The following is a 26298-nucleotide window of genomic DNA, read 5'->3' on the forward strand; positions in this document are numbered from 1 at the left end:
CTCCCAGCATTTCTTCACAGGAGAGCTGCTCCAGCCCCCTGATCATCTTCATGGCCCTCCTCTGGACTCACTCCAACACGTCCATGTCCTTCTTATGGTGGGGGCCCCGGAGCTCAACGCAGCACTCCAGGTGGGGTCTCACCAGAGAAGAGGGGGAGAATCACCTCCCTTGACCTGCTGGCCATGCTTCTTTTGATGCAGCCCAGGATACAACTGGTTTTCTTAGAGTATGCATTGCTGGCTCATATTTAGTTTTTCATCTAAGTCCTCCTCTGCATGTCTGCTCTCAATCCACTCCTCACAGAAGCCTGTATCCACGTCTGGAATTGCCTAAAGCTGTTGAATTTCTGTCATAAAATACCTGGGAAAGTACTCAGCTGAAAATGGTAATATAATGGAAAAAAAGACTGCTGATTTCTTGTGCTAACTATTTCTTTTATATGTCCATTTATATATAAGATGTAAGATGGATTTAATACAAATGGCTTTTTACCTTGCTTATAGGAAGTAAAAACCATCTTAATTTAGTGTAGAAGTGAGGAACAGCATTTTATCCTTTATACAAATTTTTGTCAAAAAAACCTGATAAAAGAGTAATTCATGATCCTTGTCATATTTTCCTTCACTTCTGTGCAAATTGTCCCAACAGCAGCAAATCTGAATAAGATTTCTGTGAACTGCCAGGTCTTTACTGGACATGTTAAGGTGTATGACATTTGCCAGTTTTCAATAGTGGATGTATCCAACAGGTCTAAGAAAGACCTTTCTCTCTTCCTTTTGTGCTTATATGACTTCCATTTGTATACACTTTGAGAGTCTTCTATTTAGTATGTTTATTCTTGCAAAATCATTCTGATGATGGTTAGACTGTAGAGTTCTTGAGTAATGCAGATCTTTGCCTTAATGCTGTATATATATTTTTTTTAACTGAATCACAGCCATACATTTTCACCATCTAGTCTTTGTTTAAAGACTTCGAGTGATGGAGAATCTACCTGTAGGCCTCAATAAATTGTTTAAATGGTTAATAAATCCGAGTTTAAAATGCCATGCCTTTTTTACACTTTCTAAATTCAGAGCCCATCCACTGAGTAATGATTAGAGTTGAGTCACCCTATGAACAGGTACCTCCCTCCTTGCAGAAGTCATTAGCCATAGTAAGATTCCCAGTAAAAATTACTTGCTGAATGATTTTGAGTTTTTGAATGATTCTTAGTGCAGGCTACTCATGAGAAATTTATTGCAATTATTAAATATTTGAAATTCAGAATATAAAGTTAATTAGTTGATGTAATGTAATTAGTAAAGAGAAATACTGCCTGGTAAACAGATTCTGAGCAATACACCAGAAATCATTCAGAGGAAGTGTGCAACAAGTATTAGTCTTCAAAAGGAAGTTGATGGTGTGAATATTTCTGTTGTGGAATGTAAACCTTACTGCTTTTGTTCAATATTTCTTTAAGAGTTCACTTCTTCCAGAAGTGTTCTTTTAAGCATACTCATTTATTGAACTTTTGGGGAAGAGCCAACATAGAAGGAGGGCGAACACTCAAAACAAATTGCATTTAAAACATCCTTTGATGTATTCATCTGGCTCTAAAAAGCTTATATTGAAAGTGATTTTATCTAACCAAGTCGCTGAGATCATATGCTTCTGAGCGCCTTCTAATTTAGCTAAAAATAGTGACTTACATCAAATAAGAGACTTTGTCCTTTTTCTTTCTTTGGCTTTGTCTTTACTATATTACTTTGGGGGCAGGAGTTAGCAGATTTTATTTTATCGCTTCTAACATGTAACTTCTAGTCTGAGTGATTATTTTTTTATTTCTATATCGGTTGAGTCAGTTATGCTTTCTGTATATCTCTGAAGCAGCCTAAGAGATTTAGGCTCTGATTCAGGAAAGTGCTGGAGTATATAGCTGAGTATGATGCTGACAGCAATTTCCTGGATCAGAGCAGTGAAAGGGAATGGATGATCCTTTGTTATTTTTGGTCTATTTTTATTTCAGATGTGTTGTGTTAGGCATAGAATTATCGTCTTCTTCCTATGTTGCAATTTAGTCTTGATAAACTGCAACTTCTCAGTAACATTCCTGCCCAGTGACTCATAGCAGATGTAAGCCTCAGCTCTACAGAATTTAATAGCAAAAACAATCGCTGCCTGGGAAGGGCTCTGGAATTCTTTGCATCAGCTTAAGAAGATTTAACAACTTTGAGTTCTGTCCAGAGGGTAAAGGTAAACATTTTAGGTATCTGTGGGGGAAGAAGGAAGAATATGGGGTGATTGCTATAGTTATGGTTTAAAAGTAATGTGTTTTTGAAGGCCATATAATTGGTGCAATGTTGCTAATGGTGTATGAATGTTTTAACAGGATGTAGTTATTTTGCTACGATATCTAGTTAGTTAACAAACCTCAAATTCAATTCTGTAGGTTCTAAATTTGTAATATATGGCTGTATGAACAAGGCTGCTTTTTAAGCCTAAAAGAAGATCAAATCATGAATTATTGTCCATTTTTCAGATGAGGAAAATGGGGCAATTTTTGTAACACTACCCAATAAAGCAAAATTTGTGCATGAGCTTAATCACTAAAACCAGTTTGAATTTTAAGAAAGCAAACAAAAATCTTTCAAGTAATTATTTGTCCTTTTGGCAGATTCTCTCTTATTATTGTTCAATTTATTAGCAATGCAATTCTTATTGATACTGTACAAAGAGAAATAGGTATCTGAGTTCCATCTAGTTTGCTATCTCCAGATTTCAAGGCTGACAGTTCAAAATCTTCATAGCACAGAGTTTCTCTAATGTCATCAAATCTATTTAGTAACCTGTTATTGAAAGACTTGGAAAAACATCAAATTTAGGGGAAATTTAGAAGGAAAAAGATACATTTCTAGAACTTCTATTCCGTAGTGTTGGAGAAATCTTTCCACACAGCTGTGCACGTGCACATTCCAGGTATAATCTTTGAATAATAGATGAGTAATCTCATGGATAAAATTTCAAGGTTTCACAACAATTGCCCTTAAACTTCAATTTTATTAAAACAGAAAGTGATTCTTTGTTTTTCAGCAGAGTGTTGAGGGCTTGTGTTCTCAGCCCAAAAATATTGCACTAAGTTTTTCTCTGTCATGATGTGTGAAAATTACTCCACATCTACTGTCTGAGTTTAAGATTTTCCTGGAAAGGGATCTCCCCTGCACAAATCTGGTTTTCTGTTTTGTTAAGCCAAAACAGGTGTTATAACAAAAGTCTTGGAAGTCTCTCAGATTCACTGAGAATCCATTCTTTGGATTCACTAGCATCAACACCACAAAAATATTTGCTAAGTTATGCAATTACTTTCATCTGTGACATGGATTAGAATTCACAATTTTTTTTACAGTTTTTGGAGTGAACACTTTTACTGCATTGTGTGTGAATGTTTATTGTTGGATTTTATTCTCTCCCTACATTTTTTATTTTACCCTCCACATACATTTCTGCATAATGCATTTTAAATAGCTATATAACAACCAGGGTAAATATTTAAATGAATGGAACAATTAGTTTAAGAAAAACTGACTTTCAAAGCAGTCTTCCTAGAGCAAGATTTTAAGCTTCCCTTGGACAGAACTTTAGCTTTACATACTACCAAAGAACATGGATGTACACTTTCAGAGAGCTGTTAGTAATACAAACTTTTCTGAAACTTTTTGAGACATGTGGAAAACTAAGTAAAGAGTTACCCATATTAATTCCAAGACCGAACCTGCTGATTCAGTTAGTGTATGCAAAGCGCTTTGAGCATATATGGGGCTTGATCCTATATACCACTTTTCTTCCACTGTAGGGTTGACAGCTCAGCGAATCTCATGCCACTGCAACTGTGGGATCAGATAAACTATGGGAGTTTATACCTGCTGAGAAATTGACTCAAAGGTACAAGGTACTGCCCCTTCCAGGATCAGCACTGCTCACTGTCTTCTGCCTTGTCTGGGTCTCCCTGCTGGGCAGCGACAGAAGCAGAGAAACGCTGTTAGGTCAGCCATTTCCTTTCAGAGCTTGAGTTTTTGTGCCTCAGCCTAGTCTTCGTGACTCCATTTTTGGGAGGACAACAGCACAAAGAGTTTGGTCCCCCCAACTCTTGTTCCTTCTTCAGGTCCACGCTGTTTTTTTTCCTGTGTCCTCTCTGTTTCAGTGTCTTCCCTGTTTCTGACTGACACTGCTAAATGGAGCTCTTGATCTCCCTGTTTATATGCCTTTTAATTCTCTTACAATACTAGTGAGCTCATGTTGTGAGTGACTACACTATCAATAATCCATCTTGAGTTTACTGTCCAGCTTCCTTTCTGAAAAATTAAACTCCAGTATTAAAATATCTTGAGCAATGTATTTAAATCAAGACATTTAAAATTTTATTTATGAGAGTATTCCTATATTTCGATATCTTTTGAGCATACCTTGGTTCAGTGCTAAAGCTGATATATGCAAAGCTGTCTTCCAAATGCCGCCCTTCTGAAGTTCCCCACAACAGCAACATGCTTTAGAAAGAGGCACCCTTTAAATAGAAAGGTGACTTCATCTGGAGATGACAGACCAAACCAACTGCACACTGCACTCCTCAGCTCTTCATTCCTTTTGTGCAGCTTGCTCATAGTAGCTCACACATGCTGTAAGGGATGTGCTCTACCTTGATTGTGCCTGATAATCTTCTATTTCTTTTTTTTTTCCCCGACATAAATTTATCTGAATAGTATACAACATTTACTTGATAGTCTTTTTTTAAAAAATAAGAAGACTGTAGCTGTAAACTGTGCAACCCTTTGAAGATCGACTGCACTATTCAGGCATTCACAGTCAGTGAAATTATGATAGAACAGTTTGAGTATTAAGACTAATGTAGAGGGAGAACAGTGTGCTTTTATAAGGAAAATAACAGAGAATGAAGCAAAACAGTTAAATATGAATCTTCCAGTGAAAAAATATAGTCCCTTCTGTCATAGAAAACATATTTAAGATATGCATGGAGTCAGGACAGCAATTATCAGAGATAGATCATTTGCAGATTGTCCAGATAGCTAATGTACTCTTTGTTCACTCCTCTCACAGTGTCATTGCAACAGATGGCAACAGCTGCTTTCAAAACAGTGGTGGCTGCAATAGCCTTAATTACTACTGTAGTAAAGTGAAAGTGCATGTTTTATCATGGCAGAAATCTAAATAACAATTCAATGCCAGGCAATTCTTGTGGATTCCCTCCTCCCTTCATTTTTTAAGGCTAAAATTCATAGGATTCACCACTTCAAACAGCAGCAGAACCTGTTGCATTGAATTATGGAAAAGTTTCTAATTCAAATTATATAACATTTATTTGGTTAGCATAAAGAAAAACAACTTAAATTCAGAAACTTTATGGTTTAGAAGTAACTTAGCCTAAGATTTTCAGTTCACACTTTCTACTCAAGAAACATTCTATAGGTAATGTTTTGGAATCCTTTGGAATCCTTATAGATAGACATCAGCTTAGTATAGTGATTTGCAGCTTAATGGTAGATGTTGTGTATGTCTAAAATGCTTAAAAAAACCTTCTGAGCTGTCTGTGACATGAGTCAGTGGATATGGAGTACCTTCAACACCTTGTCCCTGCATCGGTCCAGTGCAAGAAGTGGTATAACAAGCTTTATACAGATACACTTGGGCCTCACAACTCAATGCTTTCAAATATGATGCTTTCAAACAAGCAAAACTCAGAACTAAAAATAAAACCAAGGTTGCTTACTTAAATAAGATAACTGTAATTTTAAAAAGCATCCTAAGTATTTCATAGGTAGGTGTTGAAAACCTGAAATTTGGCTGGGCTGTAATTAGTACTCTTGCATGAGGTTTTCAGAGACTGGTGAAAATAAAGTTGGACTTGTCCAATCTTAGAACTAAACAACTTACTTAAGCACCTTGCTTATCTTTGCACAGTGAAAAGCACAGTCTGCCAAAGTTCCGCAGGTCTATATTAATTCCTGTAGAAACATGAGTGGAAATTTCCATAAAGTTGGTGTTTCAATAAGCACATGCTGACGTTGAATCATTAATCTCTATTAGAGGTCTTATGCTTTGTCTACCCAGAAATGTTTTAACATGTAGTTAGCTGATTTAGTTTAGTAAGTAGAAAAAGCAGAGTGGACACATATTTTGGTTTAAACAAGCATTAGCATATGCTCAATGAAAATATTTTAAGTTAAAAAAAAAGAAACATTCCTCAGTTGATAGCTTGCAGCAGTTTAACTAATCAACTTAGAATTGGTTCATGTATAACCTATGTAAATGTTTTAGTAATTAAAGGCCTTGGTTTCTCATCTGTGAGCTGAAAAGCACACATCTACCTAACAGAAAATTGTGAAGGTATATCAGCTCATTTTATAGGGCAGTGAGATACAATGGTGGTTGTTTTGGCATATAAAATAATTTTCACATGTCATAATGGCATTTAAAATGCTGTGGTTCATACAGTACAAAATATGCATAGCCGTCCATTGAAAGATGCCATCCTTGTCACCGTTAGAATGAAAGCTGATAACTATTATGCATTTTTCCCCAGAGTTCCTCTCTAATAGTAAGATTATCTCCATCCTCTCCTGACATAGAAAGGTTGCACAAATCTTCTTTAGTTCAAGGACAACTAGCCCAGTTTAGATTTTAATTACTTGAATATAAGAGAGAGCTTTCTCCCAACTTCAAAGGACCAACAAGGAATATTGCCCTGCTCTCCAGAGCATTTTAAATGCTATTTTGCTTTTAGCTTGTTTTACAATAAAATGTGTGGGTTTGAATCGTGAATAGCTGTCCTAAAATACATGGAGAGCTCTGATACAAAGTGGCCTAAAGGATAGATTCTGTTTTCACTAGGATTTGAAGTTGTACTTGATCAGACTATTTTAGACATTTGTAATGAAGCCTAAATATACATTATATTTATAACATGTAGGAAAATAATTATAGGTTAAATAGTTTATTTCAAGTAAAATTTAAGATGTCAGGTGGTCAGGTGTAAATATTTAGTTTTAATGTTTATGTTAACTAGTATTTCATTTGTTCCTCTACTTTACAGCTTCCAAAGAATGAAGATTTTGGTAATGATTGATTTTGTCCTTGCAGCTAGCTTGATGGATGTCACTGGCAGCTCTGTAAGTTCTAGTAATTAAATCTGCCTCTAGAGTTTCTTCTAAATATTTTATACCTTGTCCTCCATAGTGCTTACAATGTATTTCAGCTACATGGGATGCCAAAACTTTTGATGGAAAAGATTAGAATTCAGAACAAACCTGAAAGACTGGGGAAATAACCTCAAACGGTGTTCAGTGGGGACAAGTTTCCAATAAGGAAAAAGGAAACAAATGCATAAATATACAATGGAAGAAAAATGACTGGGCAATAGCACTGAAGAAAGCAATCCAGTCAGTTTGTTACTGGATCCAACATTAGATAAGAGGTGATAGAATATCTTTGCTAAAAAAGGTAACACATGATGCATTAACAGGTACATTGTACAAAAGAAACACAGAAGAGTTATACTACCATTCAGGGAGAATGCTAACTCAGAATAACACCTTTAGTTCTAAGCAGTGTACCTACAGAAAGGCAAAACCCAGGAACTCCTAAAGCAGTGGCTACAGCAGTAGTATTTCTGGTCATTGACACTCATAATGAAGAATGTTTCTATCCTTTTCTACCTTGTCCACTTGCCATACAACTTCTTCTCAAATAACATCTTGTTCCCCTGTTACTATGTTATAATTCAAACTCAGAAACAACAATCAAAGCTCCTTCATTTCTAGCTCCCAAACCTGCTATGTATTCTGCCACTCCAACAAAAACCCTAACACAATCACACTTAACTGCTTAAAATATTTTTAACCTCACCAGTCTGGTACTGCTTGTCTTTGCTGTCCTTCCTAGTTTGATATTCAGGTCCTAACTAGCAGGGACCTGGGAGACTAAGTTGTTGATTCATATTGCCTAGGTGGAAGTGGTTGCCGAATTTACAACTGGGTAAGCATCAGTTTGTGGCTTACATTATCTTACAGAAGCCTTTTGTTCACGTAAGTAGCTTTTTAGGGGCAGAACAGGAGGCACCTGCCCCTCCACTTCTGCTCAGCAGAGAAAGATCTTACTAATTTTTATAGAAGCCTACTGAGAAAAAGGCGTTACAATGAAATGCAGTTGCTTTCTTTTGATTTTTTCATTTGGAATTTTAGGGGCTTTAGCTGACCCTGTGACAAAAAAATGGGAACATTCTGAAATTTTTCTCTAAGTTTTCACATTTAAATCTCATTAAAACACTAATCTTAATCGAGATTTTTTGGAGCTTATTTAAACTCTAAAAATACAGGAAATAACACCTCAAGTAAAAATTTTGTGCTTTTATAGTTTTCATAAAGTATTCTGAGTAATTTATAGCATCAATTTTAATGGAAGGTCACTAGCTACTAAGTAATTCACACAATAATGAAGTAAAGATTGTGAATGAACATTAATTGCAGCAGCTGGTTAAATATGTGACTGCATGTCCAAGAGCAGAGATGTCAGCAGTTGTTAGGTAATTGCTTCTCAATGTGGAGTTCAAGCAGTTGCTTCACTGAAACAGACAGAACAGGTTATGTTCAGTCTGGTTTCAATTAGCGGGCACTACCGTCCACTGGAGACTAACAATCAAATTCACATTTTATTGAGTATTTCAACATTTTAATAGTTTAACTTCCGTCTGTATCTAACAAAAGGAATAGCAATATGTTATAGCTGCTAACTATTATAACCCTAAGTTACGTTCTGTTTCTATATTACTCTAGCTGTACACTGGTTTAATTCCAATGTTAAATAAAACAAAGTAACAAAAGAGTTACTCTGTGAAAAAGTGTAGTAGTGCATTCAAAGAACAGCCTGGTAACCTGCAGATCTAAAAGCCACATCAATCCACCCTGAAGTTACGCAGCTAACTTGTGATTGTCCCATGGGAAAAACAGGTGTGGAATTCCAAATACGAGGATTGTGGTATTGCCGTCTGCCATCCAGCAGCGAAGTGTGATGGGATTTGTCTGGAGTTGACAGAAAGAGACATCAATGAGGAAGCTAGAGTCAGGGAGAGCAAGCCAAGTATCAGATAGCAGTACTTTTCATATGTATGCTACTTTCAAAACTCATTTCTGCTCACTCTTTTTATGGTGTACTTATTTAGGATGGCTGGTGATTTCTTGATCGTCACTTGCACTGTGAGCTTAAGTCCTTTTCATCAGGAAATTGTGAAGTGTAGTGTAGCTGTATTACCGTTCCCCCATAACGAGTGTATTGTCTGTAAAGCAGATGAGAATCAGCTCCGTGTTAGTTTTTCATGTTCATGAATTAATGCATAATTTTTAAGCAAACAAAAAGAAAAGATCAAATTAAATGCAAAGTTAAGAATAGTATTTAGAGACATAGCCTGTTGCAGACTTGTGTTTAATTTGATTCAAAGGAAAGCACCTCTTATGGTGGTATATGAAGTACTGTCTTACTGAATTTAGATACTAACCTTTCCTAAGGCGCAATAACATTTTTTGAGAAGTTCTGTACTTTTGCTATATAATTTAATTGCAGTAGGAGAATGGCTTTAGCAGTACGAATAGGTGAATTGATAGATGCATTTTCACTGCACCTGAAAGAAACACACTTAGCTGCCTGCAGCTGCCTCTCAAATGTGCAGACTCGAGTTCCCTCCAGAATTGAAAGTAGCTTTTCATGGCTCAAACCTTGCAGTGTTAAAGAGACCACTCACCTCAAGTCTTGCTTAAGAAATTGCAAGGGCCTGGCAACAGGGGCCGCCGTTTGCAGCGTTACTCAGGTCTTTCCTATTGTATTTTACCGTGTTCTTCAAGGTTGTGAGCACTGAGTTAAGACTGATAGAAGCTAACCTTCTCAATAAACAAACGCTGCAGTAAAACTGGTAAGTGTGGCATGTTGGCCTCTTTATCACTCTTAATATAACTAGGAGTGATATTTGGTCTGACTGTTAACATGGACTTTTTTGAAAGCTTTATTTCTATAGTTAGCATCAGCTCATCAGGTTGAGCTTGGAAATATTTTTTTTTTTAATTTTATATTCACTATTTCTCAACCCACCTATGCAGCTTTCTGGTTATCCATAATTTTCTGTATGTTCTCAGAACTAGTCTGAGAATTTGCAAAGACCTGTCAAGGAAGCCTCTTCTTAATTTCCCAGTTCAACTCAGCTTTTGTGAAGGGTTTATATGAAGCTGCAGATAGAAGTTGAGACAGCCATCCTAGGACTGCATAATAGTGCATCCTTTCTTTGTAATATGCAATGTCACACATTAACTAGTGCTTATGGTCAAATAACATCCCTCTAAGCCACTGTAGAAAGTTTGTCCCTGTATGTGCATCTATTTTAAATATTGTCTTTCTTGTTTCCAGCTAGAAGAAAAGGAGGGTATGCTAGGGTTCTTGTATAGCCATCAACAACTGGAAAAGATTTTCAAGGGAGTATTCTTAAATAAGATGGGACTCCAGGGATTTGGGTCATTGGCTACTTTGTTTATTCTTCTAAAAATGTTAGTGTTTGGTAAAGATGCTTCTTACTTTACAGCTCCTCCTTGTGGTCAAGCATCTTAATGGCCTCTCAGGACCTAGTAGCGAGCAGTTGGAGTCTGCAGACACATCTGCTGTCAAAGCAGCCTGACAGGACAGCCCGAACCCAGAGAGGCAGCCAAACCTTTTCCTCTCGAACATGTCACTGACAAACTGCCTAGTCCTGCCACATGTATATTCCCCATTCCTTTATTCCACTATGTATATTAGAATGCAGTTAAGTATGAATTAAAGCAAGCATCTGATACACTTCAGAAATAGTTAAAGCAGAGGCCTGTATTCAGGATTGTTCTGCAAAGTCTGATCATCAAATTTTTCAGTGTGACTAAATATCACAAGCAAATGGAACATAATGTCTAGGAACCATTTTACTGAATTCATGGACATAGATTTTTTTATCTTCAAATATTGTCTTGAAATGTTTCTAGTTCTTTTGTCTATTTGTTGAAAGTGAATTGCATCCTCTAGTGAAAAACCAAAGGGGCCTGCGACACTTACTTCTATCAGAAATAACAAGTCATAGTCATGACATAGTTTATAAGGATGTTCCTTGACAGCAGCGGAAGCGCTTCTGCTTTTTAACTAGTACCGCAAATTAATTATGAAAAAAACCCTGCATGTAAGTAGAATAATAAAATGCAGATTCTAATTAATAGTGTTAGTTTCATTCACAAAGTTTATTCTTGGAGTTGTGAATGGTACTGCAAGCAAGTCAGTCTAACCAGAACTGTATTTGTGCTGCATAGAAACTTACAGAATGGTATCAGCCTTCCAGACAGAAGAAATAAAATAAATAAATCACTGCAGCAAGAAAGTGACAAGAAACATTTTGGTGTGAGTGTTCATGGAAAACAGGTGAGGTCTGAGCCTGATACAAATGAAAGCATGTGGATGGTAGTGGAGGTGCACATCAGTATGCTACTTTAGATTTCTCCCTAGTTTAGTGTGCTAGGGCGATGTTCTAAGATACCATCTCTTCCATAGGGATGGCAAATGTTACAGATCTGCACCCTTAGCTTGTGTAAATAATGTTGCCTTGCGAATAAGGTTGCACCAATTCAGAACTACCGCATATTTGATCTTGCATATCAGATTTCCAAAAGGTTGCCCTCTGATTTTACTTTTACAGTGCTAGTTGTGCTCTTGTGCAAGCATCATAGCTACTAAACTCTGCTCATTCACAATTGCAGACACAATGTTACTGATACAAAACCTCATGTCGCATTTATAAAATGTATCATAAAACTCCAAAGGCTTTTCTCCCCCATGTTGAAATCAGATTTGTTTAATATCTATTTGAACTGTACAGGCTGTTTTAGTTTAAGCTCCCTAGATTGGGTTCTATTCACTGTGGCTATTTCACCATAGTCATTAATCTAAAAACAATTATTTGTTGCTCAGTGTACATTCAGCATGTCAGAATTTGGAACAGTTATTCCAGCTCTCTTGTCAGAATCTCCACACTTCTCACTGACTCTGCATGGCAAAATTAAGTGTACAAGTTACAGCACAATATTGACTTCAAGTTTTTAACTTCTGTTTTTCATGCATATTCGCAGCTCCTTGGGACTATTTATTTCAGCATGCCAAAAATGAGCTTAAAACTTTACAGTATTCGTGTTCACAATGTTAAGATTTATCATAAGAAGTATGTAATCTAAAAGCATTTGAAAAATGCATAATGAAGTCGAAAATGTATCAGTGTGGACTGCATTTCTTTAAAATTCTGGAATTTAGAACCTTCACAATGTTAGTAGCAGGCCTCACTGGACAGCAAATCTCTGTACACAGCAGGTGACAGAGAATAAGCAATCTTTTTGATAGGGTCTGTACTATTGTGTTTTTCCCTAAGTCCCCTCTGCATGTTTGCAGTAAGAGTTGGTAGTTTAGCCACTAAAGAGATGGCCTCTTTGCAAGGCAGCTGTATGTTTCGACACTGGGTGATATATGAAATAATTTCAAATAGAGGTAGCAATTGTGGTGGAAGTCAACATAGTGTCTGTAGGAAATTGTGACCAAAATGTTTTGTTCAAGTTAAATACTATTTATGACTTGTTTAGTTGGTTTTTTTGTGTCACATGTTAAATGTGACAAAAAAATTTGTTGATTTTACAATATGTTTTTCTCTCTAGGATGTACAGAACTGTTTTCAAGAGCAGATAAAACTTCAGGGCCAAGTCAGGCTTCTGGAACATCGTGTGGAACAGCAGCAGTTAAAAATTACACAGCTTTTAGAGAAGAAAGAGATTCAGTACAGTGACAGAGGAGATGAAAACAGTGTCATTGACTTGGAAGGAAAAAGACAGTATTCAGGTTAGAAATGAAACCATTCTTTCAATTTCCATTCATTGCAATGATACCCAGAAGCTTTAGCACAATTGGGCCCATTGACTTATTGTTTTAAAAGCTCAAAGAAAATTGTTTAAAACACAGTGTTCAGCTTTCACCTAGGCCTGCTGCTGCAGGGAGAAATTGTTAATGACAGATGGTATAAATCCAATAATAATTGAAGCAGTTTATTGATTTATTAATAGCACATACTTAAAAAAACAATCTGTGAACAATAAATTCAGAATAAATATCAGCAATACAACAGATAAAAGCCAATAATAGGCATTTACAAAATGTTAATAAACAATTACAGATTTCTAAATACCCTTCTTTAACTAATCTCAAAAGGTTCTAACCCACAGGGTCGGTTCACATTCACAGAGTCATGTGGCTTACAAGCACGCACCAACTCTGTTGAAATCTGTAAGGTCCCTGAGACATCTGTATTTATACACATAAGCCTGACATAATGACATCTGCATCTCATTTTAATAATACTCTGTTATGTTGCACCATTTTCATAGAATCATAGAAGCATAGAATCATTTAAGTTGGAAAAGACTTTTGAGATCATCAAGTCCAACTGTTAACCCAGAACTGCCAAGTCCACCACTAAACCATGCCTCCAAGTACCACAACTACACCTTTTTTGAACACTTCCAGGAATGGTGATTCCACCATGTCCCTGGGAAGCCTGTTCCAATGCCTTACCACCCTTTCAGAAAAAAGAAATTTTTCTTAATATCCAATCTAAACCTCCCCTAGTGCAACTTGAGGCACTTTCCTCTTGTCCTATCACTTGTAACCTGGGAGAAGGGACCTACCCCCACCTGCCTACAACCTCCCTTCAGGTAGTTGTAGAGAGCAGTAAGGTCCTCCCTGATTCTCCCTCTCTCCAGACTAAATAGCCCCAGATCCCTCCATTGTTCCTCATAACACTTGTGCTCCAGACCCTTCACCAGCTTTGTTGCCCTTCTCTGGACATGGTCCAGCACCTCAATGTCTTTCTTGTAGTGAGGGGCCCAAAACTGAGCATAGTATTCAAGGTGTGGCTTCACCAGTGCTGAGTACAGGGGGACAATCACATCCCTAGTCCTGCTGGTCACACCATTTCTGGTACAAGCCAGGATGCTGTTGGCCTTCTTGGCCACCTGGGCACACTGCTGGCTCATGTTCAGCCATCTGTCAGCCAGCACCCCCAGGACCTTTTCCCCCCGGCAGCTTTCCAGCCACTCTGCCCCAAGACTGTAACGTTGCGTGGGGTTGTTGTGACCCAAATGCAGGACCTGGCAATTCTGGTTGAACCTCATACACTTGGCCTTGGCTCATTGGTCCAGCCTGTTCAGATCGCTCTGTAGAGCCTTCTGACCCTCAAGCAGATCAACATTTTGACTTAGTTAGGTTCAGCTCAGGACATCACAGCTTCTAAAGTACTGGTTTTAAGTTGTTTTTGTAATCTCGCCAGCGTTCGGGGGTGGTGAACCGGTCGCTCTGCACTGGAAGAAGGCTGTGTGTTAGTTTGTAGTAGCTGGAGTGAGGCCCAAACTCTTAAAATAATAAAACACCACCCAAACCAACAGTTGGATTGAAAATACAATTTGAGAGTCTGATTCTTGGATGGTGTTGATTTTTATTTGTCCAGTGCTAGAGAGTCTAAACTTCTATAACTTTCAATAGCATTGTTTGAATATGCTTGTAGTGTTCATGATGCTGGAAGAAATCACAACATATAACAAGGCATCAAATATAATAAAGCACCATTAAAATAAAAATAAAAGCAGTTGTACATCTGACTTTAAATTTTAACTGTATATTAATTTATGTATTCAGCATCATGGGATACTTTCTTTTATGATTATGGTTGACACATTTGTTATTAGAAAAAACTATTAAACCCACATTTAGCTGAAAGGTATTTGTCCTTTCTTAGCATATGTCTCAGTTTATTTTCTTAAACTGTGATTCTATATAACAGATTTAAGTTGTTCAAGTTTCCGATTTTTTTCCCATTATTTTTTCACTGTCCTTGTAGCTTGGAAAATGCTTTTCCCTGTTGATACTGCATTATTTTATTCAAACTACAATAGCATTTCAATGTCAACAGAGCTGGATAATTTGGGGTTAGATAGGGAGGGAGAAATTCCACATTAAATACACCTGCTAAAAATTAAAATATGCTTACGTGTTCTGCTAACCTACTAAGAAAATAACAGACAAGAAAAGCTATTTTCCATAAGTTAATCAAACATTCTCTAGAAAGACCACTCAGCTGTTATTTAAATAATGTTTTCTATTCAAGTTTATTCAAATCCTGGCATTTCTGTTTGTTTCAGTATAAAGTGTTTATTTTCTATGTCTAATCTTCACTGACACTTTCACTGAGAAGAAATAAAATAGTTCAGAAAGTTCCAAACTTGCCTGGAAGTTCAGCCAGCACGTTCATAAATGTTTCAGGGAAAATCTTACAGTTAATCATCCCTACCTTTGCCAGGAAAAACAGAAATATTGAAAATTATACGTCTTTCCTGTATGACTACTTGATGGTAGACTGCATATAAAAAAAGAACCACTTTCATTTCTTAAGTCCTAGGGGGAAAAAATATAAGATTATACAATTACATCGCTGTTATATTTTCATGAGCCCTGAATTTTGTCATTGCTCTAAATGCTGATTAGTCATTAAGGCCAATGCAGTTGAGACCGTAAACGGTATTAAGTCAAGGTAGTATCATTTTACACATACATTGCACTTTTTGGGGGTAGTCTTCTATATGTTTTTGTACCTGTTTGGTACAATGGACAAGAGTATGAGGTCCAGCAACTGTTTCCCTTTTTTGACACTGCAGGTTCCATACTCTTGGTTTTGGCAGTTCTCTGTGGACTTTCTGGACATAGAAGTACATGTTTATTTTCAAAGATTACTGTGTGGTTTGTATATAGAGAAATTATAAGATTGTAACAGGATTCTAATGTGGATGATACCCTTTTAAATTAAAAGCGACACCACTTAAACCAGAGGAGTTATTTTGCTAGTCAATGAAAACAAAAATGATAATACTTTATGGTGGAAAAAAGATTTTTTTAAAGAAACGTCAAAATAATACCAGCTCAATAAAGTTTTAAAGCAATACAAACACAAGAAAATGCCCAACAGTCATAGAAATGTGTTTGCAGAGGTTATTTATTTTGTATTAGCCTGGTTCATACGCGATTCTTACGTGACATGACTTGATTTCTGTTACTGACTTGATTTCTGATTTTGTCAGTAAGTGTAAGACTAAAAAACACTGATGTCCAATGAATGTTTTGTGAGCAGATTGTGCAGAAATCTACAATGACGGCCATAAGCAAAGTGGATTTTATAAGATGAAACCTATCCAGAGTCCTACTGAATTCCTTGCCTTCTGTGACATGTCTGAAGGGGGTGGTTGGACTGTTTTTCAGAGACGTTCTGATGGGAGCCAGAATTTTGATAGGTAGGTACTAGACTTAGTCATTAAAATTGGAAACAAAGTGCAGAAACGTTAAACCAGATGCGGCGAAGTTAAATCTTAACTTTAGAATTACATAAGTTGTTATCCCAGATAAAAGGGAGGAATGGTTATTCTGTGGGATGGCCTCCAGATGAGATACTGCTTCTGACTCTGGCTGTCTTCGGGGAGACATCTCTTCTAGTCTTTTTTTAACAGCTTGTGCATTTTATGTGAGGACGCTTCAATGTCAAATGCATTAACAATTGTTGGAGCAAGAACTCTTAATGACAAGTAAAGGACTGCCTTGTCTTTTGCAAACGGTAAAAATGTAAAAAACTAAAAATGTAAGCAATCTGCTTGAATCATCAGCAAGCAAGTTTCAAAGAAGCCCACTATGTGGTAATTTGTAGCTTATGGTAAAATGCCTTCAGGAAAGGTAAGATGGGGAGAACTTGATTTGTAAATACCTAACCTCCTTGCCTTTGCCAAGACGCAAGTGTTTTTTTGGGAAATGTCCAGAAGTGACATTTTTGGTGCTGTGAGACTTGAATATAAAAAAACCCCAGATATCTACAGATATGAGAAGCAACAAGAAGGATTTTAGAACCTCTGCTTTGCCCAATTAGCTTTTCATGTATCTGCATCCTTCTGTGGAGTTCTCTTACCTGTGTTTATAATTACTGCAGCTAACTTGACAACACCCCTGTGAAATACAGAAGCGATCTCCAGAGAGGATGAAAAACTGCAATCCAGCCAAGAAAACTTTGCTATTTTTATTTTATAAAATATGGTCAGACAAACTACATTTACAATTGTTAACCACCACACACAATTCATTCTTCTCCTTTGCCAGAGGCTACCAGCTACCTGAGTAGCAGGTGCTGCTTTTCTCTTATGACTGCCTGTCCCCAGCCTAATACCTTCAGCCATTCATTGGTCAAAGTATGGTTGCTTCTCATCAAGGAAATAGATTCTATTTTTGTCCCCATTAGAACACGTAATGAAACCAAACCCACTGAGAAAGTGTTTTAAAGCCACTGTAGGCAGGGAAAAGATTCAATTTTTTCAGTATACACTGAAATATATTCTTGAAACTATGCATCAGTATGAGTTCCAAAATTGTTAGAATCAGTCAATAAGTCAAAAATGGAAATGGCTAGCTAACACCTCAGTTTACAAAATGATATATCTAGCTGCAGGAGTTTCACAGCTTAATCAAATCATGGAAAATAAAGAAACAATGCTTGTGATACACCTACACATTCACTTAGATCCCCTGGATTTAACCAGGAAAAATGTTTTAACTTTGGGTAAATTGTGCTATACCAGAGATGGGACTGAGCTAATGTGTTTTCTTCTGGTCTTAAGATTTGTCAAACTTAAACCCCTTTGAATGTACCTCTTAGGACTACTTTTTGGACGGTGATTCAGTGACCAGTTTAGTGTGGGATTCAGCTTTTCACATGTCAGAAACAGAAACCATTCTGTGAAGATCAATAATATATATAAGATAATAAAGTCTAAAATATTTTCTTATTAATGTTCAGATATATAATGAACCTACAGAGTCCAGCAGAGAACTACCAAGATGATCAAGGGCTGGAGCACTTGCCCTGTGAGAACAGGCTCAGGCTTGGAGTTAAGCAGAACTCAGTAGCAGCCTGCCTGTACCTACAAGGAGGTCACTAAGAAAACAGAGCACTTTGAGAGCACGTTGAGTAAACAGGCTCTTTACAGTGGTGTCTGGTGGGAGAATAAGAGACAAAGTACATAATTTGAAATAAGAGAGGTTCAGACTATATATAAGGAAAAACTTTTTCACCATGAGAGCTGTCAGCAGGTTGCCCAAAGAAGATACACGGTCTCCATCCTTGGAGGTTTTCAAGATCTAGCTGGACAAACCCTGAGCAACCTGGTCTGATCTCATGGCTGATTCTGCCTTGAGCAGGACATTGGACTAGATTACTTCCTGAGGTTCCTTCCATTTTGAATTATTCTTTGATCTATGATTGTATGATAAAATAAACATCCCAGCAAACTTGCTTTTTTTGCTAAATTAGTAATTTATATTCTTTGCAGAGTCTGGACTGACTATGAAGAAGGCTTTGGAAATTTTGTTTTGACAAATGGTGAATATTGGCTTGGAAATAAAAATCTTCATTATTTGACTAATCAAGGTAAGATTTATATTATAACAATAGTCTTCTATTGTTTCTGTTTCTTTGCTCTTTCTGGGCCATTTTTTGTTACCCTTTTTGTTATCATAAATCCTGAGTTCTGTTGTTGCTTATCGTGGACTTCTCCAAGTTTCAGAACAAAACACACTTGAATATATGTTTTCCAACAAAAGGCTGAAAACTGTCATTGAGCCAATGGCATGCAGGGAGCCCCCGCAAAACAGGGAAGGGTAGACAGAAGCATACAAAAGAATTGTCTCTACCCACTTCACAGTGAGCATCACTAACAGCCCAGTCAGGTAGCATGCTGTGCCAATTCATTTAGTCAGGGCTTTACATGGCTGCATAGGCTATTACATGAAGGTAAATCTAGTCCTGTCTTAGAAAGCTATTTTCGTCTAATAGTCACTCAATCTACTGCAAACTTCTGCTTTGCTGTAGAATGCTGCATATGCAAAACTTACCCATTGACTTGGCCAGCTAATTCATACGGAAATCAATGCCAGCATGACGTGGTCCTGGTTTAACTCTTTTATCTTGAGAGTATAAAAATCTAAATTTTTAGCTGTATGCTTATTGATTGATTCTCACTACGACCTCATTACCACCTCAAATAACTTACTAAAATATAAAGCCCATAAGGCCACTTTTTTAGACTTTTTTTGTCTACACTTGAAAATCTGTATTGGAATAATTCTAAAATTTTCTAAGCTGAATCAGTTGAATAAAGATAATTAATAGCAAGATATACTTTAATATGCATAAAGAAAGACAACAGAAACCCATAAAATATGCTGATGATAGAGATCAGACTCGTTATAAAAACATAGTATTTTAATTTCCTGCTGTATTGTTCTGTTCTGAAAAGTAGTGAGATAGGCTAGTTTAACTAAAATAATGTGTTTTGTTATTTCTTAAGGGAACTATACTTTAAGAATAGATCTAACTGATTTTGAGGGAGAACGGCGTTTTGCACAATATGCAAGATTCAGCGTTGCAGGTGAAGAGGTAATGAAATATTAAATAATGACTAGAGGTTTTAATGTAAATATGGATTCTGTAGACATACAATAAACACACAGGTTCTCTAATTTTCATAAAGGTTTGTGTAGAACCTTTTTTTTTCTTACACATTTGTAATTTTCAAATATGTAATAGCAGTGGTTTACATTGATACATCAATTTCACACTTTCTGTAAGATGTATGAATCATTTGGTTTAGCAGCCATGGATAAAAGCTGGTTTTTTGTATTTTTGTTGCGATAACCAACAATAATGGTACATGATATTCTGATCTGTTAACTAACTGTGCTAACTAATATTGTTTTTATGTCATTTATACATAAGGTTATTGACAAATTTTACCCTTGCTAACCATCTTTACACTCCTTCATTATCTAGTACACAGTGTTTAAGTGGCATGACATTTCTGAGTGTAAAAATAGTAGCAAATGGAACAGCTTTGTTTCCACTTTGTGGTTTCACTCTCTGACATGCTAAAGGCTAAAGACACATTGGAATTATTATTTTTTTTTCTGTTTTTTCCTTTCTTCACATTTTTCATTAGCATTCTTATGAGATGAATTGTGGAGAATACTCTGGTACAGCTGGTGATTCTCTTACTGGTGGATTTCATCCTGAAGTAAAATGGTGGGCTGACCATCGAGGAATGAAATTCAGTACTAGAGACAGGGATAATGACAACTATGAAGGGAACTGTGCTGAAGAGGAAAAGGCTGGCTGGTGGTTTAACAGGTCAGGTATTTTGATCTTATATCAGTATTGTCACCTATTCTGCTTCATGCATACAATAATAATATATGGTAGAAGGTAGGACTGGCATTGTTTATTATATTTGCCGTCTGCCCTTGACCTCTACCAGAGATCTCAGTGCTGGTAAGGCTGAGACTCACTTTAGAAGGGACAGCACCTACCATACAGCTCAAGTTGGTTTGCAATAATGGTATTTGCTATAGGCTTTGGTCATCTTTGTTATCGAACAGTAAAGAGAAGATAATTCTGCCCCTTAAAGGTAACCAGTTTTTACACAAGTAGGTCATGTAGAGTTTGCAGATGTACTTCATCATACATATCCCTGAAGCATTCACTCTTGCATTTCTCCTGTGTTGCACGAGACCAGATGTGGCAGTGCTGCAGAATATCTGACAAGTTAAGCTAGCGCTGGGTTATTAAGCCTCATGTTTTTCACCTCAGTTCACAGCATCTCACTCTTGTTATTCCTTCTATATCAAGAAAGGAATGCATGTACTCAGTTTCTATCAGTGAGCATGGTTGGACTGAGAGGAAGATTTTTTTCAATAGGGTTCAGTGAAAGAATTTTAAAATCCTACTTACATACACATGACCAATTCAAAAAGAAAGGATAAAACTGGTAGTGTTAGCACTGTCTGTATAGGCAGCTATGTTCTTTCCCTTAATTAATTAGATAAATATAGCCATGAAGAGAAACTATGCAATTCAGCTGTGTAACAGAGAGGTTTAAAATACAACTCAGGGAAGCATACTACTCTCTCAATGTGAACTCAGTTCACTTGGCAAGAGCTGCCAGGCTGGATCAACTCCATTGTTTCTCTCTGTTGTGTCATCCTTTGTTTCTGTTTTTTAACTCCTCATTTTCCAAACTATTCCCATAAGTAGTCTGTGACCACCTTAGTTGATGTGATGTAGCTATTAACTCAAGATTTCACAATCAATTATTTATTTTAGTACGTTTTAATATATTTGCATGGATAGTGGGTCAGCAGAATGTTTGACATATGGAAAAAATCACATGCAGAGAAAAGTTTTTTTGCAGTTCTTATGAAAGCTAAGATATTAAAGGGAAAGGCAACTGTGTTGGAGATCCTTTTCCCATGAAATCAGAACTTTTATTGATTTAGAGGAATATCTAGACCTCAAATAGCATAAAACACTGATGTCATGCTGAGTTCATTACGAGTGATTCACCAATAACTTTTAGTCAACTGCATACATTTTTTGTCTTTTAAAAACTTTTTTTTTTTAAATATTGGATTGGTCTGGAAAAAAGAATGACTCCTTTGCAAAAGTAGCTGTATGGCAGAACTTGACAGTTATTAATACCTTGTAGTTGGTGCTAAACTACTAAAGATAGCTAACTCCTACCAGGCTAGTTCCTATTATTGCTGTGTAGCTCATGCTCCTAAAGAGACAGTCTATCTGGATAATGCAAAAGAGTAGTGTTATTCCACTGCCTTGCTACTGACTTTTTTATGTTAAGCCTAACATAAAACCAGATACTACAAATTATTAGAAAATTTCAGTATCCTTGAATCCTACCCAAAAGAACAATATTGGCATAGAAAGGAAAGCACTCAGAACACGTATTTGTTATGCACAGATTAGCAAACACAGAAGGAATTAGTGCTCTTGGCTGGTTTGTATAGGAGCTCCCAGCTATGAAGGAAATTTTTATAGCCAGCTCTATGCTATCTGGACTAATGAAATACAGAAACACCCAGATAATATGAATACCAAAGAATGTGACACAAGTAAGGCCACATGGAAGTAGCCCAGGTCTACTTTAAAGTCACTGGTCTTGTTCTAGCTCAGCATTTGCTGTCCTGGACTTCTGCAGAAAAATGTCCTCTGTGCATTCTTTCATAAGCAAAGCTCTAGAAGAGATTTTCAGTTTGGATGCAAATCCGCAGAGCGGGGTTTACTCTAGTACTACACCCAGGTCATAATCTTTCCTGCATCCAGGGCATTGCAAAGATCAGTAGGACTGTAACGGTAAAAGACAAACTAACGAGTCTGGTTGGCATGAGCTTATTCCCTCCTCCTCCAGCACTCTTAGTTTTAGTTACACCATGCATGGATGACGACAGTGGATCTGCCAGGCATCAAGCTGGGGCCACAGATCTCAGTAAGTCAGGCTTCCTGCCTCACTAATCATCCTGGAGACAGCACAGCTACATCCATGTGGGGCGGTACTGGAGTCGGTTAAATCCAGGCAGAGTTCAGTTTCAGGGAACCAACTCCATCTCTCCACATCTGTCCCATAGTTAATATATAATTCAGAGAAAACGTCCATGGATAATTGAGAGTTGACTATACTTTTGAAACTATTGCAGTGCAGTTTTTTACTTTAAAAATCAGCCTATCAGAAAGAAAGGAGAAACATAGGCTAACTGTAACGTGTTTATTGACTTGTGAATAATGAATGTTGCTTCAGAATATCATATCAATAATCACATGCCAGTTGTTTCTTTAGTATGTCCAGTTACTTCAGGCAGCATCCAGTCAGTTACAGAATACTGTGTATTTTTGCTATGAGTGCCTCCCAGCACTAATTAAGAGTTGTTACTGGCTCATGTTGCTGTTGACGAAATTATGTTTGCGAGCTTCCATCAAAGGACGTAAAAAAAGCAGTTCAGTTGGTCTAAATGCCTCAGCAATTATGATTCTTCCAATGAAATCTGTGTTTCAACTCAAATTAGACAGAGTGCCTGCTCCACACAGAATTCGTATGGCTGGACAGGTTATGTCAGCTCTGACACAAGTTTGTCGTTCTCAAAGTCACTTTTGATATCTGCAGTTTATAAGCTTTCAACCAACACATTGCCAAAATTGAACTTAAAAATTGTAAGCAATAAATAAGTGCATATATATATATATGAGAATTTTCCTATGAGTAATTTATCACAGTTTTCATTTCGGTTCTCAAAAATTGTTTTTAATGAAGTGTAAGGACAGCCAAAGAGACTAAGATTTGCCAATAATAACACCTATAAGGTTCATTTGGACCGTCTTCTGTTTACATATTTTCTGAAGTCTGCTTTTGAAATTCATCATGGTGTTCAACCAGCTAGATAATAACAGCACTTTAAACAAAACACTGAATTGGCGCATAAACCAAGCCGATTCATAACGACATGCTGCAGAAGAAACAACCATTCTGGTCTCCATATAATCACATAAGGATCTAACCTTCTTTTGGTAGGAACCAAGTCAGCGTCAAGGTTGTGGTGGTACCTGTTCGAGCCTTCTGGGTTTTGCTAGGGTGTTTGTTTTAATCACTGTATTTAATAAACTGTAACAGTGTTTCTGCTTCAGTATGTTAAAGAACAAACAAAAAGTACTTTGAACAGTCACATAAAATACCAGTTCCAATGATCCAGTGAATTGGTATACATATGTTTAATTAGCTGTCAGATTTCACCTATTTGTAAATAGAAGTCCACAGCTGAATAGGCAAACTGGTGTTAGTATTCAGGTTTTGTCATATGACACACCCTGTGGGGTAACTGCAAAACTTAAGAGGGGCAACTCTGGAACAACAAAAAGCAGCACAGTGTTTGCTTCCCAGAGTTTTGCTTGGTGTATGCCCTGCTGCCACCCATGACCTGAACAACTCTAGAGTAATTCTCCACCGAAACAGATTAGCAGGCAGAACTCAGAGAGCTATTAATGTCAGAAAACATGTGGAAAGAACAAAAAGAACTTTTGTTTCAGAGAAGCTAAAAGCACTTGCACTTGCGCCCTAATTAAAAGGTTATTGTTTAGGTGCATTGAAGTCCACAAATGCAAATTTTTGCCGCTGTCAAACGGGGCTGTTAACGCGAAGTTTTTGACTCAAGCAGACACAACAAATGCTTGTAACTTTACGACAGGAGGCCTTATTTCTGTTTTTCTTTTCCACCAGGTGTCACTCTGCCAACTTGAACGGTTTGTACTATAGAGGCCCCTATACTGCAATGACGGACAATGGGATTGTTTGGTACACTTGGCACGGGTGGTGGTATTCTCTGAAATCCGTTGTCATGAAGGTCAGACCAGCAGATTTTGAACCTAATATTGTTTAAGTATTTTATTAAGACGATTTATCTTTTATCAAATCAATCCAAATTAAAACAGATGGGCAGATTTTTGCTTCTCATCTATGCTTATATACATTTGGAATAATTCCTCTGCAACCCGTAGTTTTATAAGATATAAATAAGAAAACAATCTGGCCTATGATTCTGTAGATATAAATCTAGCGCTAATGCGTGTACACAACTTTTTTACAAAGGCAGGCATTCACCTAGGAATAAGGACATCTTCATCAACATGGAGAATTTTTGGCTTCTGCAGTAACTACAAATCCTTTCACCTTTTAAAAAGACACTATTGTCACCGTGTTATCTCAAAAATGAAAATTAATTGTACTTATTACAACCAAAAGAACTATTTAAATACAAGAGTAAAGCTGGTTTTCCCAGTGGATGGAACATACCTTCTTTGGAATGGTTCAAGGCTTTAGAAGTGAGTTGCCTGTAAATTCCTCTGATTTATTTATTGCATGTATTGTGTACATAGCGTACATAAAAAGTATAAAGAATGAGGCAGGGAACTGAAGGAAGAGAATGGATGCTACCAGGCTAGAATCAATTGAATCCAGTACACAGAAATGGATTGTCTGTTGTTGCTGAAGCATTTCTAGGCTTCAGTCTGACATGTTTAGATGGTTAGTAATTATGCTTTTCTTCTTCTTCATAACCATCATGCCTGCCTTTTTTTTTTTTTTTTGCTAACATTTGGTAAAAAAAACTGGACTTTGACATATTGAAGTTTGGAGTTTACCAAAAGGCTAAATAACAAAAGCTGCAACTAATTTTAATGTGGCCTATGCTTTGAATATAATGCATGTGTAGAGGGAATTGTATTTTATGTGCAGATACAATCTGGCATTTTAGAGGTTCCTAGTGCTTACTCTATTAATCTTTACTTTCTTTATGTATTTGTTAGACTCCACAACTTGCTAATTTTGCATGTCCTGTTCAGTCATTTGAAAGTGGTTCAGCTTCTAAGCCTTTTATCTTCTTCTTTTCCTTTTTGCTTGTCTTGGCTCCCTGGGCTTTCCCCCTTATCAAGCTACATACTCACATTTTTCTTGTACAAAAAAAAATTGTAAGAGAGACTCTGCCTATCCCTGCCTTTTGTTCCTAGCACTACAATAGACTCTAGTAGCCACTAATAACAAAAATTGCTGATTAGTGCTTGCTGCCTCGGAGAAGATAGGAACACGCTCTAGAAAGCTATCTGATGAAATGTAATCCATTTCTGCTGAGCAGAATAAGCAAATGAACATTTTAAAAACCACATGGATCTGAGCCAAACTTCGGAACTTTTATTTCCCTGCTTCCCTAAAATAATTTTGCTTTTGTGGTTTTGCCAGTCTCCCTCCCTCTGTCCAAATAGAGTTTTTGAATGTGGCAGCCAGTTGCAGTCAAGCTTAACATAATTGAAACTAACTTCTGGCAATCTATCAGCCAGGTTATAACTACATCAATATGAATACAGGTCAGCTGAATGATAACTCCCTGCATGGCCATTTTTCCTTCCATTTTCAACCTCCTAAACCAAAAGTTTGGCAAGAATCCTTGAAAGAATTGCATGAAATAAGGGAGGGAAGAGGTGCAGAACAGCTTGGGGGGGGGGGGGGGCCCGGCGGGGGGGGGCAGGAAATTGGTTCATATGAAATGATCTCTCTCAATGAGATAAATCAGATTACACCTAAACAAAACAAGGGAATTAGAGTAGAGAAAAAATGGGGCTCAGGCAGCTAACAAGACCATTATCATGTAAAAATGGTGCTGATAAAAATATACAGTATAGAGGTTTTGAGGTCTGTGCTTTTTGTGGTAATAGGTATCCTAGATAATCCCATCTTTTTCTTGAT

The 26298-nt window shown here is 37.0% G+C and overlaps 1 protein-coding gene across 2 annotated transcripts; it reads left to right on the top strand.

Moving 5' to 3' along the window:
* The first annotated feature begins 2044 nt into the window (after nt 1-2044).
* Nucleotides 2045-24500, top strand: FGL1 (fibrinogen like 1). Of its 2 annotated transcripts, XM_037382055.1 has the most exons (9): nt 2045-2236; nt 3834-4023; nt 7086-7161; nt 12748-12928; nt 16263-16422; nt 18499-18596; nt 19516-19604; nt 20164-20351; nt 24280-24500. In XM_037382055.1, the coding sequence occupies exons 3-9, from the start codon at nt 7096-7098 to the stop codon at nt 24437-24439; spliced, it is 942 nt and encodes a 313-aa protein (XP_037237952.1). In that variant the 5' UTR covers nt 2045-2236; nt 3834-4023; nt 7086-7095; the 3' UTR covers nt 24440-24500. The 2 variants fall into 2 exon arrangements, with proteins under 2 accessions (XP_037237952.1, XP_037237962.1); XM_037382065.1 differs by lacking the exon at nt 3834-4023.
* The last annotated feature ends 1798 nt before the right edge of the window (nt 24501-26298 follow it).

The sequence above is a fragment of the Falco rusticolus genome, chromosome 1 (genome assembly GCF_015220075.1).
Source record: "Falco rusticolus isolate bFalRus1 chromosome 1, bFalRus1.pri, whole genome shotgun sequence".
In the NCBI taxonomy this organism is placed as follows: Eukaryota; Metazoa; Chordata; class Aves; order Falconiformes; family Falconidae; genus Falco; species Falco rusticolus.